Here is a 19317-nt window from a genome sequence, read left to right as displayed (position 1 = left end):
CACAGGCAAGGGAAGATACACTTAGGGAAAAGTCTTGGAGGGTCTTGAATGCAGAGCTTCTGTGTCTTCTACCCATAAAATCAGGCCATATCACCCTCCCAACACATCAATATGTTTTCCAACTGGGGATCTCTACTGAACTTCGATGTCCAGAGTTTTTATTGGAGTTTCACTATGTCAGTGTGATTGATGGGCCCCATGATTGAACTCAGTCTCTAGTTTGCTTCCATTCCCTGGAAGTTAGAAGGTCAGGCTGACATCACATGATGCAAAGCTCCACCTCTCCTTATAGAGTTGGTCTTTCTGCACAGCCAGCCCTCATCCTGAAGCTATCTATGTGTCCATAATGAGTTACCTCAGTAGCATATCAAAGACACTCCTGTAACTCAGGAAAATACAAGGATTTAGAGTCTCCCTCAGGAACCAGGGACAAAGGCCAGTCAAATTCTTTATTATACAACAATATTCATATTCAGTACTTCATATAATTATTTGTGTGTAAGAAGCAGCTTTGGTAGTTTTCTGGCTCAGGCTATTATGCAATTAGATATCTCTTTTACAATTTTAATAGTATAGAGATACTCTTTTTTGTCTTGACAACATGAAGGATTAGAAGCTCATTACTTCCCAAGGCAGCCTATTCCCTGGTTTGACAGTTTCAGTTACTGGAAAGTTTTTATATTACTAATATAAGTAATTTTTAGCCACTTATTCTGGCTCCACCTCTGAAGAAATACAGGATAAATGTATTCCTTCTTGCATAATAAAAGCCTCCTAATATTTGAAGACAACTACCATGAAACCTCAGTCATTTTTTATTTTACCTGTCTTCTTTTCTCCAGACCAGTTCTTTTTTTTACAATGCAACTTTATCAGTAAAATAAATTTTGAGCAGAGCCCCAGTATATACCATATATGTAAAAGATGTCAGTTAAACAGATGGACCATTGTCAATCCATATATTTAGAAATGATCAAACCTAATGTTTTCCTTTTTTAAGATGAAAGTAAACATAAATAGAGATGGTATTTTTTTTTGCAGTTCTCTTTTTATACATCTTATATCTCTTTGCAGATTACAGTTCTATATTTGACTTCCCATAACATGTCACAGGACGTGTGCTTTAAATCCCCCACAAGTTGTTCTCTTGTGGATATAGTCTAGGTCTTCTGGGTTGTCCCAAAATATGATGTGCACAGACACAAACATATTCTGTAGATTGGTTTTGATTAACACAGAATGCAGTGGGATTTCCTTCCTATTATCATTATATTTCTCTTAATGCAGTCCAAGATTATGTATTAGTGTCTAAAGAAGTATACCACATTCTTAGGTCTTTTAGAAAGTATCATCTGCCTCTTTGGACTCTGGGCTATCTTTACTAATTCATCTCAAGTATTATTTTTGTCTCTTCTTTTCATCTAAGACTAAATATTCTCCACTCTGCTGTTCTACTCAGATTAATGTATGGCCATATGGCAGTAGACTTCTTTATACTTAGCGCTTTCTCAATTTTAAGTAAGATGTTTGAATATTACACTGATGCAGAAGTTATTTCATAAGCATAGCTTTTTCTTGTGTGGGGTGGAAAGGGAAGAGGATTAAATCACTGCCTCACTTGAGCACATACATAGCTGGAAAATGTGTGGAAAGTTTCTTGATGTTGAGAAAAAAAGACAGTGTCTTGTTCATCAATAAATTCCGTTTATTTTTCTTTTACTATGTCCTTTACTTTATCATAACTGTAGCCTTGCTATATCCTGAACTCCTCACAGAGGCCTTCTCTGAGCCAACTAAGTTAATGATAAAGAATTGTAATTCTTGGCTGGGTGCTGTAGTTCACGCCTGTAATCCCAGCACTTTGGGTCACTGAGGTGGGCAGATCACCTGAGGTCAGGAGTTCAAGACCAGCCTGGCCAACATGGCGAAACCCCATCTCTACTAAAAGTACAAACATTAGCTGGGCATGGTGGCATGCACTTGTAGTCCCAGCTACTTGGGAGGCTAAGGCAGGAAAATGACTTGAACCCTGGAGGCGGAGGTTGCAGTGAGCCAAGATTGCACCACTGCACTCCAGCCTGGGCAACAGAGCGAGACTCCATCTCAGAAAAAGAAAAAAAAAAAAGAATTGTAATTCTTATACCCTTGCTCTGCTTCTTTATCATTGTATAATTTTAAAAACAACTGACATATATTATACAGGTACTTGTTTATTGTCTATTTCTACCAATAAAATGGAAGCTCCAACTGCTATTAGATTAATTTCCCTCCCAGGTCCAATTTTGATTATGTTACTCTGACCAAGCTGATCTTTTCTCTTCAATCTAGACCTTTTAACTACCTTCAAAAATACAATAAATATAATTATTCTAGACTTCTTTCTTTATGTATGTGTGTGCTCCTAATTTAACTATTGTGTAATCACTTGATAGTATAAACTGTATTTTTTTAGGATAAACTATTTTTCAACAGCTTTATTGAGGAATAGTTTATGTACATTAAACTGTAGGTATTTGAAGTGTATGAATTGATATGTTTTGATGTTATGTATCTACTCATGAAATCATTACCACAATCAAATAATAGACATATAAATTACCCCCTAAAGCTTCTTTTTGTCCATTTGTAATCCATCCCCTACCCTGTCCCCAGGAAACCACTGATCTGCTTTCTGTCACTACAGTTTGTATTTTCTAGAAATTGGTATAAGAGGAATCACACAGTCTGTACTGTTTGGCTTCATTTACTTAGCTTACTGTTTTGAGGTTCATTCACGTTGTTACATGGCTTAGTAGTATTTTTTTCTTTTTATTACCGAGTGGTATTTAATTCTATAATTTGCTTATTCATTGATTTGTTGATGGACATCTGGATTATTTCCAGTTCGAGGTCATTACAAATAAAATCTCTATGGACATTTGTGTACTAGTCTTTATGCTTTTATTTCTTATGCTTTTATTCTCTTTGATAATTAACTATCTGTGGAATGGCTGAGTCATATGGTAGATATATGTTTAAGTGGTAAGAAACTGCCCAGCTGGGCCGGGCGCGGTGGCTCATGCCTGTAATCCCAGCACTTTGGGAGGTCGAGGCGAGCGGATCACGAGGTCAGGAGATCGAGACCATGGTGAAACCCCGTTTCTACTAAAAATACAAAAAATTAGCCGGGCATGGTGGTGGGCGCCTGTAGTCCCAGCTACTTGGGAGGCTGAGGCAGGAGAATGGTGTGAACCTGGGAGGCGGAGCTTGCAGTGAGCCGAGATCGCGCCACTGCACTCCAGCCTGGGTGACAGATGGAGACTCCGTCTCAAAAAAAAAAAAAAAAAAAGAAACTGCCCAGCTGTTTTCCAATGTGGTTGAGCCATTTTACATACTCACCATCAGTTTCTTGGGCTCCAGTTTGCTTAGTATCCCCGCCAGTACTTGATCTGTTGGTCTTTTTAATTTTAGCCTTTCTATTGGATGTATAGTGCTCTCTTACTGTGGTTTTAATTTGAATATTTCTTTTGACTAATGATTTTGAGCTTCTTTTATTGTGCTTATTTGTCATCTTTATATCTTCTTTGGTGATATGTCTTTTCAAATATTTTGTACGTGTTAAAAACTGAGTTGTTTGTCTTCTTATCAAGTTGTAAGAGTGTTTTTTTATTTTACATAGAAGTACTCTGTTGGATATATGGTTTGCAAATATTTTTTTAACAGTGTCTGTTGAGGAGCAAAATTTTTTATTTTGACAAAATCCAATTTATTATTTTTTCTTTTATAATTTGTACTTCCTGTGTCATATTTGAGAAATCTTTGCCAAATTCAGATTTTCTAAGATTTTCTTGTATGTTTTCTTGGAGAAAGTTTTATAATTTTTATCCCTATATTTAGGTCTATGATCTATTTTGAGTTAATTTTAGTTTGTAGTATGAGGTAAGAGTCCATATATTTTTTTTACGTATAGTTATACAATTATTCCGGCATCATTTGTTTAGAAAGATAATGTTTCACTGAATATTTTGACATTTCCCAAAAATCAGTTCACCATATATGCATGAGCCTATAACTAAACTCTGTTCATTGATCTAAATGTCTGTCTTTTACCAGTACTGTCTTTATATCAATACTGTCTCTATACCAAAATATATGTGTTATAAATCCTGAAATCAGTTAGTGTAAGTCCTTCAACTTTATTCTTCTTTTTCAAAGTTGTTTGGCCATTCCAGGTTCTTTGCATTGACTTATAAATTTTAGAATCAGAGTGCCAATTTCTATGAAAAATGTCGGCTGGGATTTTGATTGAGATTGTGTTGATTTGTATGCTAATTTAGGCAGAATTCACAACAATTCTGAGGCTTCTGATCCATAAGTATGGTATATCTTTTCAATTATTTTGAGGTCATATTTAATTTCTCCCAGCAATGTTTTATTTTTTCAGATACAAATCTTATACATCTTTGGTCAGATTTATTCACAGTATTTCATATTTTTTGATGTTATTTTAGATGGTACTGCTCTCTTAATTTCAATGTCCTGTTGCTTGTTGTTAGCATATAGAAGTATAACTGATTAAATACTTATTTATCTTATATCCTACAGTCTTGCTAAACTCACTTATTATTTCTAGTAGGTTTTTGCTGGGATTTTCTATGTAGATGATTATGTTATCTACAAATAAACATAATTTTACTTCTTCCTTTCTAACATGTATGGCTTCTATTTTTTTCCTTGCTTTTTTGCATTAGATAGAAATTCCAATGTAATTGTGCATAGAACTGGTGAGAGCAGACAACCTTGCCTCATTTCTGATCTCATGGAAAAAGCATTCATTCTTTGATTATTAAGTATTATCTTAGCTAGAGTTTTTTTCACAGATTTCTTTTATTAAGCTGGGGAATTTGCCATCTATTTCTAATTGCTGAATTTTAGCATGATGGTTGCTGGAACTTGTTGAATGCTTTTCTCCATCTATTGAGATGATCATATATTTTTCCTATCTGTTAACATGATACATTACATTGATGATTTTTGAATGTTATACCAACCTTTTATTCTTAGGGTAAACCTCACTTAGTCATGGTATATTATAATCTTTTTCATATATTGTTGAATTTGATTTAATAAAATTTAGTTTGAAATTTTTGCATCTATGTTTATGAGGTATATTGGTCTGTAGTTTTCTTCCCTTGTAATATATTTTCTGGTTTTGTTATGCTGCCCTCATGGAATGATTTGGAAAATATTCCCTCTCTTCAGTCATCAGGAGAGTTTAGGTTCAGTGCTATTATTTCTTCTTCATATGTTTGATAGAATTCGCTAGTGAAATCAGCTGTGTCAAATTTTTTAAGGAAGATTTCTGACTACACATTTAATTTCTTTAATATGTAAGAGCTATTTCAGGATCTTGTTCTTCTTAAGTGAGCTTTGCTAGTTTGTATCTTTCAAGGAAATTGTCTATTTTGTGTAAGTTATCAAATTTATTGGCATAACATTGTTCATAGTATTCCCTTATTATTCTTTAATCTCTGCAGGATCTATAGTGATGGCCTCTTTCACATTCCTGATATTTTTGTCTTCTCTCTTTTTTCCTGATAAGTCTGGCAAAAGGTTTATCAGTATTATTGATTTTTCCAAAGAGCTAGCTTTTGTTTTCATTGACTTTCTCTGGTTGTTGTCTGTTTTTTATTTCATTGATTTCCGCTTTAATTATGTCTTTCTGCTTACTTTGAGCATATTTTGTTCTTCCTTTTCTGGTTTTTTAAAGTAAAACTAGATTATTCACTTGAGACCTTTCTTCTTTTAATGTGTTTAGTATTACAAATTTCCTTCTAAGCACTGTATCTCACAAATTTTGATATGTTATTTTCATTCATTTCAAAATACTTTTTGGTTTCCATTTTGATTTATTTGGTCAGTTGGTTATTTGTGTCACTTAAGTTCCAAAATTTGGAGATTTTCTAGATTTTTTTGGTTATAATTTAATTCACTTATAGACAGAGACGATACTTTGTACAATTTAAATTTATAAATTAGAATTTAGACTTGTTTCATGGTTCAGAATATGGGCTATATTTGCAAATAGTCCATGGACACTTGAGAAGAATATATATTCTGCTCTTACTGGATGTGGAGTGTTCTATACATGTCAGTTAGATCAACATGGTTGATAGTGTTCATGTCTCCTGTATCCTTACTGATTTTTCGTCAACTTATTCTGCAATTATACTGAGGAGAAGGATGGGGCATAGTGGGAGTCCTAGCCATAGCTAAGGGTAAGAGCAGGTAGGCATGATGCTATGGACATTTTCAGACTGTTTTTATTCTGATTGTTGTTTCTGCTGTTGTTATAAACTGGAAGGTACTGTGTTCAGTAAAAGCTGTGAAGAAAAATTATTTCAGTTTTTTATAATAAAATATAGTGATGATATGAAAGAAGAAGAGTTGTTGAAATTTTTAATCATAATTTTGGGTTTGTCTACTTTTCCTTTCAGTTCTGTGAATTTTGCTTCATATATTTTGAAGCTTTGTTATTTGGTGCACAAACATTTAAGATTGTTGCATCCTCTTGATTAATTGGCCCATTTATCATTACAAAATGGTGATCTTTATCCCTGGTAATATCTTTTGATCTGGATTTTTTTGATATTAAAGTAGCCACCAGCTTTTAAAAATTAATATCGCCGTATCTGTCTATATCTATATGTTTATATGTTTAACAAAATATATTTTAAGTTGCCAAGTGGGTTTGTATTTTCTATTATCTTGGAAAATCCTTTTCTGATATTTGCAGTATTACTACTGGCTACTCCATCAATAATGTGTGACTTTAAAGTAATATAGTTTTAAAAGTGTTTTGATATCTGTTATTTGTGGTTTCCATAATAGTTTTTTGAGGGAAGAGACTTCTATTAATCTTTCATAGAAGCTAGGGCTTTGTAATTAAATGTATTTCCCCAGGTGGTCATTAATTTAACAAGAAGGGATGTGTCTTAAAAACTCTATTTTTTGTACTTCAACTACAGAATTTGAAAAAAATTAACTCCTCCACTCAAGTTTTTTTCCATTAAGAAAATTTTTAATTGACATGTAGTAATTATACATATTTATGGGGTACAGACTGATGGTCCAATACATGTATATAATCTGTAATAATCAAATGAAGATAATTAGCATATTAACCACCTCAAACATTCATCATATCATTGTGTTGGGAGCATTTAAAGTCCTCTCTTCTAGCTGTTTCAAAATATACAATAAATGTTTGTTAACTTAGTCACCCTACAGTACTATAGAACATGAAAACTTAATCACCCTATCTAGCTATAGTTTTGTAACCATTAACCCACCTCTCCCTATCATCCCCTTCTCCCTTCTCTTCCCAGACTCTAATAACCATGATTGTACCTTCAACTTCTATGAGCTCCACTTTTTTAGCTCCTGTATATGAGGGAGAACATGCAGTATTTATCTTTATGTGCCTGACTTGTTTCACTTAATATAATGTCCTCCAGGTTGCTGCAAATGACCAGCTTTCCTTTTTTCTTATGGCTGAATAGTATTCCATTGTGTATATGTACCACATTTTCTTTATCCATTCATCTGTTGGTGGACACTTAGTCCATATCTTGGCTACTGTGAATAATGCTGCAATAAACATCAGGATGCAGATATCTCTTCAAGATATGGATTTCCTTTTCTTTGGTTTGTTGTTGTTTTTGTTGTTGTTTGTTTGTTTTTTTGAGCTAGTCCCACCCTGTTGCTCAGGCTGGAGTGCAGTGGCATGATCTCAGCCCACTGCAACCTCTGCCTCCTGAGTTCAAGCGATTCTCATGCCTCAGCCTCCCGAGTAGCTAGGATTACTGGCGTGCACCACTACACCCTGCTATTTTTGTATTTTTTAGTAGAGACGGTTTCGCCATGTTGGCCAGGCTGGTCTCGAGCTCCTGACCTCCAGTGGTCAACTCACCTCAGCCTCCCAAAGTGCTGGGATTACAGGTGTGAGCCACTGCACCTGGCCGTGATTTCCTTTTCTTTGGATTAATATTCATTAGTGGATTGCTGGATCCATATGGTAGTTCTATATTTGTTTTTTTGAGAAACCATCATACTGTTTTCCATAATGGCTGTACTAATTTGCATTCCCTCCAGCAGTGTAAGAGAGTTCCCTTTTTTCCGCATCCTCACTAGCATTTATTATTTGTTTGTCTTTTTGATAATTAGAATTAGCTGTTCTAATTGGGGTGAGAAGGTATCTTATTGTGGTTTTGACTTACATTTCCCTGATGATTACTGATGTTGAACATTTTTTCATATACTTGTTGGTCATTTATATGCCTTCTGAGAAATGTCTGTTCAGATCCTTTGCCCATTTTTAAATTGGATTATTTGGGGTGTTTTTTTGTTTTTTTGGGGTTTTTTTGCTGTCGAATTGCTAGAGTTCTGTGTGTATTCTAGATATTAATCCTGTGTCACATGAATAATTTGCAGATATTTTCTCCCATTCTACAAGTTGTACGTGTTCACCCTATTGATTGTTTCCCTCATTGTGCAGAAGCTGTTTAGTTTGATAAAATCCCATTTGTCTATTTTTGATTTTGTTGCCTGTGCTTGTGAAGTGTGACCCATAACATCTTTGCCCAGATCAGTGTCCTCAAGTGTTTCCCCCATGTTTTCTTCCAGTAGTTGTGCAATTTTTAGTCTTACATTTAAGTTTTTAATAGATTTTGAGTTGGTTTTTATATATGGTGAGAGATAAGGGTCTAGTTTCATTCTTTTGCATATGAATATTCCATTTTCCCAGCATCATTTATTGAAGGGGCTGTACTGAAGTTATTTGTCTAAGTCAAGTAATATTTTCCCTAATTTTCTACATTTAATTCCCTATCACTTGCAGAGGAGTTCTTTTCCGTGTACCAGTTTTCCACTCAAAAATGCCTTTTTCCTCATTGAAGTAGATAATAGAATTCTAAGTGAGTCATCTTCCATATATCCTCACATTATCATAACTTTCCTAAAATTATGCTAGAATTAAACATTCCCTCCAATCCTGTGTACTCTGGGCACTTCCTCCTTTGCTAGAGAGAATATTGAAAACTGTTGAATTAAATAGTTTCCTATGATTATCTCACTGATATCATTCTACTCCTGAAACCAAGAAGTTGGATCATTCTTGTCTTCTGAGGTGGTCCCAATGTAGACTTAGATGGATACTAAAAAATTTGGTTACAATGAGGATTTATTTCATTTATTTATTTATTTTACCTCTCATAGTACAGTGTTTTTTTATTTTGCTACATATATATTACAAGAAGATGTTGCCAGAACCTTTTCTGGACACTGTATATTTTATATATATACATATATATAAAATATACATATATAATTTTGTATATTATTATTATTATTATTTTGAAATGGAGTCTCGCTCTGTCAGCCAGGCTGGAGTGTAATGGCGTGATCTCAGCTCACTGCAACCTCCGCCTCCCAGCCTCAAGCAGTTCTCCTGCCTCTGCCTCCCAAGTAGCTGGGATTACAGGCATGTGCCACCATGCCTGGCTAATTTTTGTATTTTTGGTAGAGATGGGTTTTCACCATGTTGACCAGGCTGGTCTCGAACTCCTGACCTCAAACAATCCGCCCACCTTGGCCTTCCAAAGTGCTGGGATTACAGGCGTGAGCCACTGCACCCAGCCTAATTTTGTATATTATGATTATTCCAGTTATTTTACAATAATTAGATTAAATTTCTAAATATATTTTCTATCTCATGGTCCTCTTTGTGTCTCTATATTATCTATTCTAAAAACATCCTCCCTTTTTTTTTTTTTTTAAAGTCAGAGCAAGTTTATTAAGAAAGGAAAGGAATAAAGAATGGCTGCTCCAGGCCGGGCACGGTGGCTCACGCCTGTAATCCTAGCACTTTGGGAGGCCAAGGCGGGTGGATCTCAAGGTCAGGAGTTCAAGACCAGCCTGGCCAACATGGTGAAACCCCATCTCTACTAAAATACAAAAATTAGCTGAGCATGGTTGTGAGCGCCTGTAATCCCAGCTACTTGGGAGGCTGAGGCAGGAGAATCTCTTGAACCCAGGAGGCCGGAGGTTGCAGTGAGCTGAGATCGTGCCATTGCACTCCAGCCTGGGCAATAGAGTGTGACTGTCTCAAAAACAAACAAACAAAAAAGAATGGCTGCTCCATAGGCAGAACAGTGGCATGGGCCACTGGTTGCCCATTTTTATGGTTATTTCTTTATTATCTTGATTATGTGCTAAACAAGAGGTGGATTATTCATGAAATTTCCAGGAAAATGGTGGGCAATTCCCAGAACTGAGGGTTCCTGCCCTTTTTAGACCATATAGGGTAACTTTCACACGTTGCCGTGGCATTTGTAAACTGTCATGGTACTGGTGGGAGTGTAGCAATGAGGACGGCCAGAGATCACTCTTGTCACCATCTTGGTTTTGGTAGGTTTTAGCCAGCTTCTTTATTGCACCTTGTTTTATTAGCAAGGGCTTTATGACCTGTATCTTGTGCTGACCTCCTGTCTCATCCTATGACTTAGAATGCCTAAATTACTGGGAATGCAGCTCAGCAGGTCTCAGCCTTATTTTACCTAACTTCTATTCAAGATGGAGGCACTCTGGTTCAAACATCTCTGACACCCCCCACCTGCTCCCTTTTGTAAGTTTTCCATTCTAAAAACATCCCTTTTGAAATGTACTCTGGTATTTAGACTCTTAGACGCGATTATGAGTATTGTTACCATTTATTCTTTTTATGTCTGTGTACAGTTTTGCAGTTTCTTTTGATTTTATTATGTAAATATTTTTGTGTACATATATTGTCTTCTCAATTGGATTTTATGTAAGCTTTTCAAGGACAAGGATTGTATCTTGTCCCCTACTCCTACCCTCTGCCAAAATCCCTGAAATATCAAAAAAACACTGAATAAATAACATGGGTTCAATGAGTATTGTGCTTATTAAAGGTGGATGTGTTTTGTTGCACTAAATTCTAGAGAAGATTAAGCCTAGGTTTGGAGTTTTACAATTATGGCAGAAGGCTTTTGAATTTTAAAACAAATTCCAGGGTTGAATCTCAGGGAAAGGTACCTATCACTTTTGACCAATGACAAGGTCACTATATCATTGAACTTTCAGTGGATTTGTTAATAGTTTAAAGAAATATTCATTTACCCTTTTCGAAGCTTGGTTTTTAAAAATTTTTAATTCCATATATAAATTAAAGTTTTTACTTTTATTTTCTCAAAGCCGTTCTTGGAACACCTCACAGCTTGCCACATCTGATGAATCCATCCATCTCTCCTGCATTTTTACATTTGAATAAAGCACATCAGGTACATAAATAACATTGAGTACTGAAGCATTAAATATTTGGAGTGAATATTTTGTTTGTTCTTAACACTTAAAGTTCTCAAGAAATTAAATGAGTATTTTGCTTTTAAAGAAAATCTTTAATAATAAGTATAGGTATGTAAAATCATAACTTAATGAGTATATCAGATTCAATTAAGCTAGCCAAAGCAGTAGTTATGTACCACGATAAATATTATTGATTCCAATTTGTATGGCATTAAGAAGGAAAGTGGTATATTTTTTTCTAGATAATAAATAAGTTGTTCAAGACACGGCTTCTTATGTGGTCTTAACTCAAAAAAGTATTTCTAGAAAGAAAATATAAATGAACAGTAACTTAATTTTTAAAATTTAATGAATATTATAAAAAATAACTCATGTATATGAGAATAGAGTATGTTTCCTACCTTTTTTAGATAAATATTTTAAATGTGTGTTTATAGATTTAAATGTCTGTAATATTAGAGATAAGCATTACTCATTAATTTCAGGTACTGTTTAAGAACATAGAATTCTAATTACAAATCAAACAATATATAATCGAATTTTAATATAAGTTGAATGAATGAATATCTGGTCCTAAATCCAGCTTTTATTTTTCATCCTTAGAATCTAACACAGGACTTGGTGATACATTATAGAGTTTTTATTCATTCATTTACTCAATGTATTTTATTGAGTATCTGACATATATGTATTAGACATTGTGCTAATCATTAAGGCTACTGTGTGGAATGTAACATTTAAAGTCTATGTTATTATAGAATTTCAACCAGTAGGGAAAACACATTAAACAGTTAATTACAATAAGGAGTGGAGAGTAATATGAGAGGGGAAGTTCAGAGTATTGATAATATTCCCTGTGTTTTAAGAGAAACACCAAAATGCATTACCTTTAAGGCCCATACATTTGAGCTGGCCCCTCCTGCCTCTCAACTCACTGCAGATCACTGTCCCGCTACAACAGCCTGGTTTTGGTCCTCAAAGGACCTTGTTTTTTCCTCCTTTGGTCTTTTCTCCTGCTGGTCCTTCTTCCTGGAATGCTTCCCACCCCAACATCACCTAATTCCCTCCCAGACTTCAACTACAGCCTTCAGATTGCAGTACAATAATTAGTTCCTCCAAGAAACCTTCCTTGAATCTTCCAAGCTAAATAACATTCCTCCACTATTTGTTCTTATAGCCCCCTGTATTTTTCCTTCGTATGATTACCATGTGTAATCAAGTGTTTTTTTGATGAATTAATGGCTCCCTTCCTTAGGGGATTGTAAGATCTATGAGGGCAGATCTTATTGTACTTCTCACTAAGTAGCACAGTGCCTAGAACATAGAAAGTGCTCAATAAATCTTTGTTGAATGATTAAATGAATAAATAAATGAATGAATAGAATGTCACTGTCATTGAAACCAAAAAGGGTTGAGAGGAGGGAACGAAGGATGAAATAATCTAGAATTATTTCATGACTGCATGGCCCCCTCTTTTGTATTATTAAAATAATTAATTAGCTTTGTCTGATAAGTTGGAGAGTGAAATATTATGTTTAGAAGCAATTACTTTTACTCAGATCGACTGGAGAATTGAACTTCAAAATGAATTGGGTTATACAACATGTAGCTTTTCAAAATTAAACTGACAACGTTTTGTCATTTTCACAGAGCTCAGTTATGGGTAATACTTCTAATTTATTCCTTCAGAATTTTTCTCATATACCACTGGCACAACAACAATTAATGAAGTTTGAGAGTATTCATACTAATAATGTAAGTATGGTATCATTTTTTCTTTTAGAATCAGTTCATTTCTTTTCTAGAATCAGGCTGTGGATCAGGTTGTTTATGAATTTTCACGTGTGTAGCTTTTTTTAGGTTATATCTTATGGCCATGGGTCTTACCTTTTTTTCTTCTTTTGTAGAAACCCGGCTTACTTGGAGAGCCCCCAGCTGTGGTACTTCAGACTGCACTAGGGATAGGGTCAGTGCTTCCATTGAAAAAGGAGTTGGGACATCATCATGGAGAAGCACATAAAAGTAAATGATGTGTATTTACTGAGAAGTCAGTAAACAGTCAGGTTTGAGATTTAAAGATAGTTTACCTATGTTCTAATTTTATTTACAGGGAGGTCAAATTTGAGTTTTATTTAGTCATTTAAAATTTTGAGAACCCTCTTGGCTTTTCGATTTTCAATATTGGTAAGTTACTGATGGACTTGCTTCCATGCCAAGATAAGACTTCCCCTATTGGATATGCTTTAATATTTTATGCAGGTTCACAGCAGTACAAGGTAAAGACACAGATCCATTTGAGACTGACATGCTGCCCACTGGGCTGACAGCACATATGGATCCATGTAATTGTTGCCGGGATAAGAAACCATTCACTTTTATTTTTTTAAATCTAGTATTTATAAATTTAAAGTTTGATTATTTATTTGTATTATTTAAAAAAATTTAACCTCTAAATCAGTAGTCAAAACTAATGTGTGTACTATGTGCTTCTAAAAACATGGCAAACAAAATAGCTTTTTTGGCAGGAAAACAAAAGCATGGTGTTATACTAAGACTTCTTATTTGAATGTGATTTTGAAGGGCATTTTCAGCTTGAAGCTTAATTGAAATTTGCTTAGAAGTGAGCATGCTGAGTAAAAACAGAAGGGCCACCAATAATTTTAAAAAAAAAGTCAATTAAATATGGGTAGCTTACTTAACCTTTTGTCCAGTGATCAGATAACTTAGTTCTGACTGTTGAAATTGACTGGACAAAAGTTAAGCCAGTGAAGAAATTTTGTGATATCATGGGGTCTGTATTTCCAAAAAATTAAATTTTTTATGTCTAAAAGCTTATGCAAATATGTATTATTTGTGTTGGATTAACTAATAAATTATTTGCTTTAGTATATGCCGCTTTAAGAACACTGAAAAGTCAGTGTCCAAATAACTATATTCTAAACGTTAGGGGAACCAAAGTATCCATCTCTAAATGATTATTACTAAAAATAATTGAAGAAATTTGTTTAGTAAATTTATAAAATGGTAAATCTGACTTAGTTGTCAAAATTAGCTTTTTCCATTTAATTTTGACCTATAGATTTTTTAAAAAGTGGAACGGTTCAGAATTTTCCTATTAAAACTTTTATTTGCCAGCCTGGGCAACATGACAAAACCCTGACTTTACTAAAATACAAAAAATTAGCCAGGCATGCTGGCACACGGCTGTGGTCCCAGCTACTCAGGAGGCTGGGGTGGGAGAATCACCTAAGCCCAGGAAGTCGAGGCTGCAGTGAGCCATGATTGTGCCACTGCACTCCAGCCTTGGCGATGGGAATGAGACCCTGACTCAAAAAACAAACAAAAAAACCCTTTTATTTCTTCCAGAATTTCTTGTTATTTTCTGTAAATAAAAACATAAAACTTTCATGTATTAAATTTAGTGCTTATCTATTAACAAATACTGATTTAAAAAAAGAAACCAGTGATATGCTGATAAGTGTTTAACAACCAGCTCTCTAGGTTGAAAAAAAGGGCTTGATTTGTAGCATTTGTGCATTTATTTCTGTTTGTGAATACTCCAGCTGTGACTGATTTCAAGTTACCAATATGAAGACACTTAACTTGATAGCTGGGAAGAGATGTGTATTAATAGCTCTCATGAGCTGATGGAAGCCAGCTAACCAAATTTATTATTGGAGTCAATCAAACTTCATTAAATTTTAATTTCAGATAACTTTTTAAACTTAAAACTTAATTATTTCCTTCAGTTATGGAAACAGTCAAGTTGCAATGACTGGGCATAAAAAAAAGCACTAATACAGCTTAAATGCCAAAAAGTACATAAACTTTGCCCTCAACTTTAACAATATATAATTAACAATTATATATAGAATTTAAAAACTTAAAAATTTCTTATCATTGAGGTTACCCTGAAAGTTGCTGAAAATAAGAGCATTATTACTATTGTAGGTTTTTGTTTTTTTCATAAAGGAACCCACTAATTAACAACCTCTAACCTTACCTTTTGCTGTTATCTAACAGGTACAAAATTGGTTTCTCTGCATTTTGCTCATAACTTAACAAAATTAAAAGGACTATTGTGAATAAATATTTTCTAACTAAAAGCTTTTTGCATTTATGGTTTGCTACAGCATCTAGCCTGATTCCAACTCAAACAACGATAACAGCTGGAATGGGCATGTTACCATTCTTTCCAAATCAGCACATTGCTGGACAGGCTGGGCCAGGGCACAGTAATACTCAGGAGAAACAGCCAGCCACGGTGGGAATGGCAGAAGGAAATTTCTCAGGGTCGCAGCCTTATCTTCAGAGCTTTCCAAACCTTGCTGCTGGAAGCTTGCTGGTGGGACACCATAAGCAGCAGCAAAGCCAGCCAAAAGGCACAGAGATAAGTTCAGGGGTAAGAAAACTGTGGGTGCACACAGATGTATATATACATGTATATGTATATATATTCCTTTTAAATTATATCTTAAATTGTCGTGTCAATGAAATGATGACTTTTTCATAGTTTACATTTACTTTTCAAAATTGAAGAAAACATTGCATTCTTTTAAAAAATCTGTTATTATAAATAAGCAAACAAAAAATCCATTTTTTGATAAGTTATGCTAGCTGGCATTTGGGACTATCTTAATTATTTGCCAGTTTGTAAGTAAAGTAATTTTAATTTGAGTAAAATGAGTTACGTCTCTTATAAATAATTTAAATGTGGATTCTTTATTCCTTATAAGAGAATAAGGAATTTCCAAAAAGTTTGTGATATACATGGTTTTCAAAAATACTTGCTATTTTAAATATAAGATATAAACTAGTTTAAGTTCAGAATTTTGTAGTTTGAAAAAGCTTAGGAGTATCAATGCTTATTCGCTTACATAGTAATGTTATTTGTAAGGCTTTCTAAGTACATAGTAATGCTGTTCTTTCAAATATACTTTTTTCTATCTTAAATATATATTTGGTAGCTAATTAAAGTATTTTAATATTTAGAGGCAGAACCAATTTTATCTGGAAAATATCAAAACCAGCTATTAAACTCTGGTCTGTTCAAACTAATCTGGTCTCTCTTTTAATTCTGGAAGATTTTACCGAATCATTTTATTGGTTAAAATACCACTGATATTTATAAATGTGTAATAAGTAGGTAGACTAAAGTACATCTAATTTTTATTATATTTGTACCCTAAAGTACACTGTGGTTTGTAAGTGGTATAAAACTTAGGCTTAAGCAGTTTGTAAGGAAAAAAAAATCTATGTAGTTCTTTGTATTCAAATGTCAAAATAATAATACTGAATTTGTAAGAGGTTTTAGTGTTACCTAGCCATAGCAAGAGGTATGACTAGAATGCCCTGCAATTGTATATTGAGAAAGCTAATGCAATTCTTTTTTTTTTTTTTTTTTTTTTTTTGAGACCAAGTCTTGCTCTGTTGCCCAGGCTGGAATGCAGCGACACAACCTCGGCTCACTGCAACCTCTGCCTCCTGGGTTCAAGTGGCTCCCCTGCCTCAGCCTCCCGAGTAGCTGGGATTACGTGCACGCACCGCCATACCTGGCTGATTTTTGTATTTTTAGTAGAGATGGGGTTTCACCATGTTGGCCAGACTGGTCTCGAACTCCTGAGCTCAGGTGATCTTCCCGCCTCGGCTTCCCAATGTGCTGGTATTACAGGTGTGAGCCACTGCACCTGGCCGTCAATTCTTTATAGAATGAATTTTAAAAATTTATCTGCAGTGTTCATTGCTTGGGTTATTGAGGGAAATTACACAAATAAAACTTGTATATGAATACTTCATGTCTCTTTGCAATCTTTAATTCATTGAAAGCCTCAGAGTCTTTAGAAGAACTGTGGATTTTAGGTGATTCACATAATGGGCAAATGAGTCTATCTACAAGAGGACAGCCAAAATGGGGGCAGGTTCTGGAAAATAAGTCCTGTGAAGAAGAATTCAGGAGAAATGGATATATGGAACCTGGAAAGGGACAACCAAACATATACATTGTTAAACCTATTCAAAGAGTAGTCATACAGTATTGTGTGTACCTCCAGTGAGCAGAACTGGCTATTAAGTACAACATACAATAAAGCAGATTTGGGTTTAATATAAGGAAGAACAATTCAAGCTTTTAAGCAAAGAGAAAGTTTATTTCACAAAGATGTGAATGTCATATCACCAAAAGCAATTAAGCAGACCCCAGGCAAGCATCTGTAAAGGATGTTGTATTAGAAATGATCCCTCTTTCTATCAATAGGGGTTGTACCAGGTAACCTCAGTGTTTTCTAATTGTGAGATTTTAGACTTGGCTGAAATGATTAGTTTAACTTTGCTTCAGATGTTTAGACCTGCATCTTTAATATTGTGTTGGCCAGTAAGTCTTGAGTCTACCTTTTTGTTTCCAGAATCACCTCTAGTGCAAAAATAAATAAATAAATTAAATAAATAAATAAATAAATAAATAAATAAATAAAAGAGATTTGGACCCCAACCCCAACCTTTGAGAATTTTATTCAGGGAGACAGGGATGATAACCAGTTTCTGTTTATTGTGGTAAAATATACATAACATACAATTTACCATTTTAACCATTTTAAGTGATGTGGCATTAAGTACATTCACATTGTTGTGCAGCATCATTACTCTCCATCTCCAAAACTTTTTCATCATCTCATACTGAAACCTGTACCTGTTAAATAATAACTCTCCGTTTTCCTCTCCCACTAGCCCAGGTAACCACCGTTTCTACTTTTGTCTTTATGAATTTGACTATTCTAGGTACCTAGGTGACGCAATATTTGTCCTTCTGTGTGTAGCTTAGTTCACTTAGCATAATGTTTTCTAGATTCATCCGTGTTGTAGCATGTATCCAAATTTCCTTCTTTTCTAAGGCCGAATAATATTCCATTGTACGTATATACCATGTTTTAATTCAGCCATCCATGGACATGTGGGTTGTTTCTACCTTTTGTTTATTGTAAATAATGCTGCTGTGAACATTGGTATCTGAGTCCCTGCTTTCAATTCTTTGGGGTATATACCCAGAAATGGAATTGCTGGATCATACCATAATGCATGTTTAATTTTTGTTGGAACTGTCATCCTTTTTTCCACAGCAGCTGTACCATTTTACATTCCTGCCAGCAGTGCACAGGGATTCTAATTTTCCAACATCCTTGCCAACGCTCGTTTTCTGTTTTAGCTGTCTGTAACAAAAATACCAAAGACTGGGTGGTTTAAACAACAAACATTTATTTCTCACAGTTTGAGAGGCTGGGAGTTCTAAGAGAAGGTGCAAGGTGCCAGCAAATCCAGTGTGTGATGAGGATACTGTTCCTGGTTTACAGATGACCATCTTTCCATTCCATTTTCACATGGTAGAAGGCTGGAGCAAGACCTTTCATGTCTCTTCTTATAAGAGCACTAATCCCACTCTTGAGGGCTCTACTTTAATGACCTCATTACCTCCCAAAGGCCCCACCTTCTAAGACCATCATATTGAGGCTTAGCATTTCAACATATGAATTCTGGGGAGACTTAAACATTCAGTTCATAGTGATAGCCATCCCAATGGGTGTGAAGTGGTGTCTCATTGTGGTTTTGATTTGCATTTCCCTAATGATTAGTGATGTTGAGCATTTTTGTGTGTGCTTACTGGTCATCTGTATATTTTCTTTGCAGAAATGTCTATTAAAGTTTCTGCCCATTTTAAATCAGGTTCATTTTTGTTGTCATTGCTCAGTTTTTAGGAGTTTTCTACATACAGTTGACCCTAGAACAACACGGGTTTTAACTGCACAGGTCCACTTATACTTGGATATTTTCCAAGAAATATAGTGGGAAATTTTTTGGAAATTTGAAAAAGTTTGAAAAAACTCACAAATGAACCCCATAGCCTAGAAATATTGAAAAAATTAAGAAAAAGTTATATATGTCATGAATGCATAAAATATATGT

At 34.7% G+C, this 19317-nt stretch overlaps 1 protein-coding gene across 7 annotated transcripts in view; it reads left to right on the top strand.

Moving 5' to 3' along the window:
* Positions 1-19317, top strand: part of RAVER2 (ribonucleoprotein, PTB binding 2) — a 90882-nt gene that overhangs the window by 46492 nt on the left and 25073 nt on the right. For 4 of the 7 annotated variants that reach the window (XR_682955.5, XR_010153688.1, XR_008547821.2 and 1 more), the window contains exons 6-9: positions 11254-11339; positions 13015-13119; positions 13272-13386; positions 15498-15766. Coding sequence is in view for 3 of the 7 variants with exons in the window: in XM_009459807.4 (XP_009458082.1) it covers positions 11254-11339; positions 13015-13119; positions 13272-13386; positions 15498-15766 (575 nt within the window). In the remaining 4 variants the exon portion in view is untranslated. The remainder of the gene's footprint in view (positions 1-11253; positions 11340-13014; positions 13120-13271; positions 13387-15497; positions 15767-19317) is intronic. The other 3 variants (XR_010153689.1, XM_524729.8, XM_009459821.5) reach the window with 2 other exon arrangements.

Source organism: Pan troglodytes, chromosome 1 (genome assembly GCF_028858775.2).
Source record: "Pan troglodytes isolate AG18354 chromosome 1, NHGRI_mPanTro3-v2.0_pri, whole genome shotgun sequence".
Classification (NCBI taxonomy): domain Eukaryota; kingdom Metazoa; phylum Chordata; class Mammalia; order Primates; family Hominidae; genus Pan; species Pan troglodytes.
Note: the sequence above shows the minus strand (reverse complement) of the source record. Positions and strands in the feature narration are given on the sequence as shown.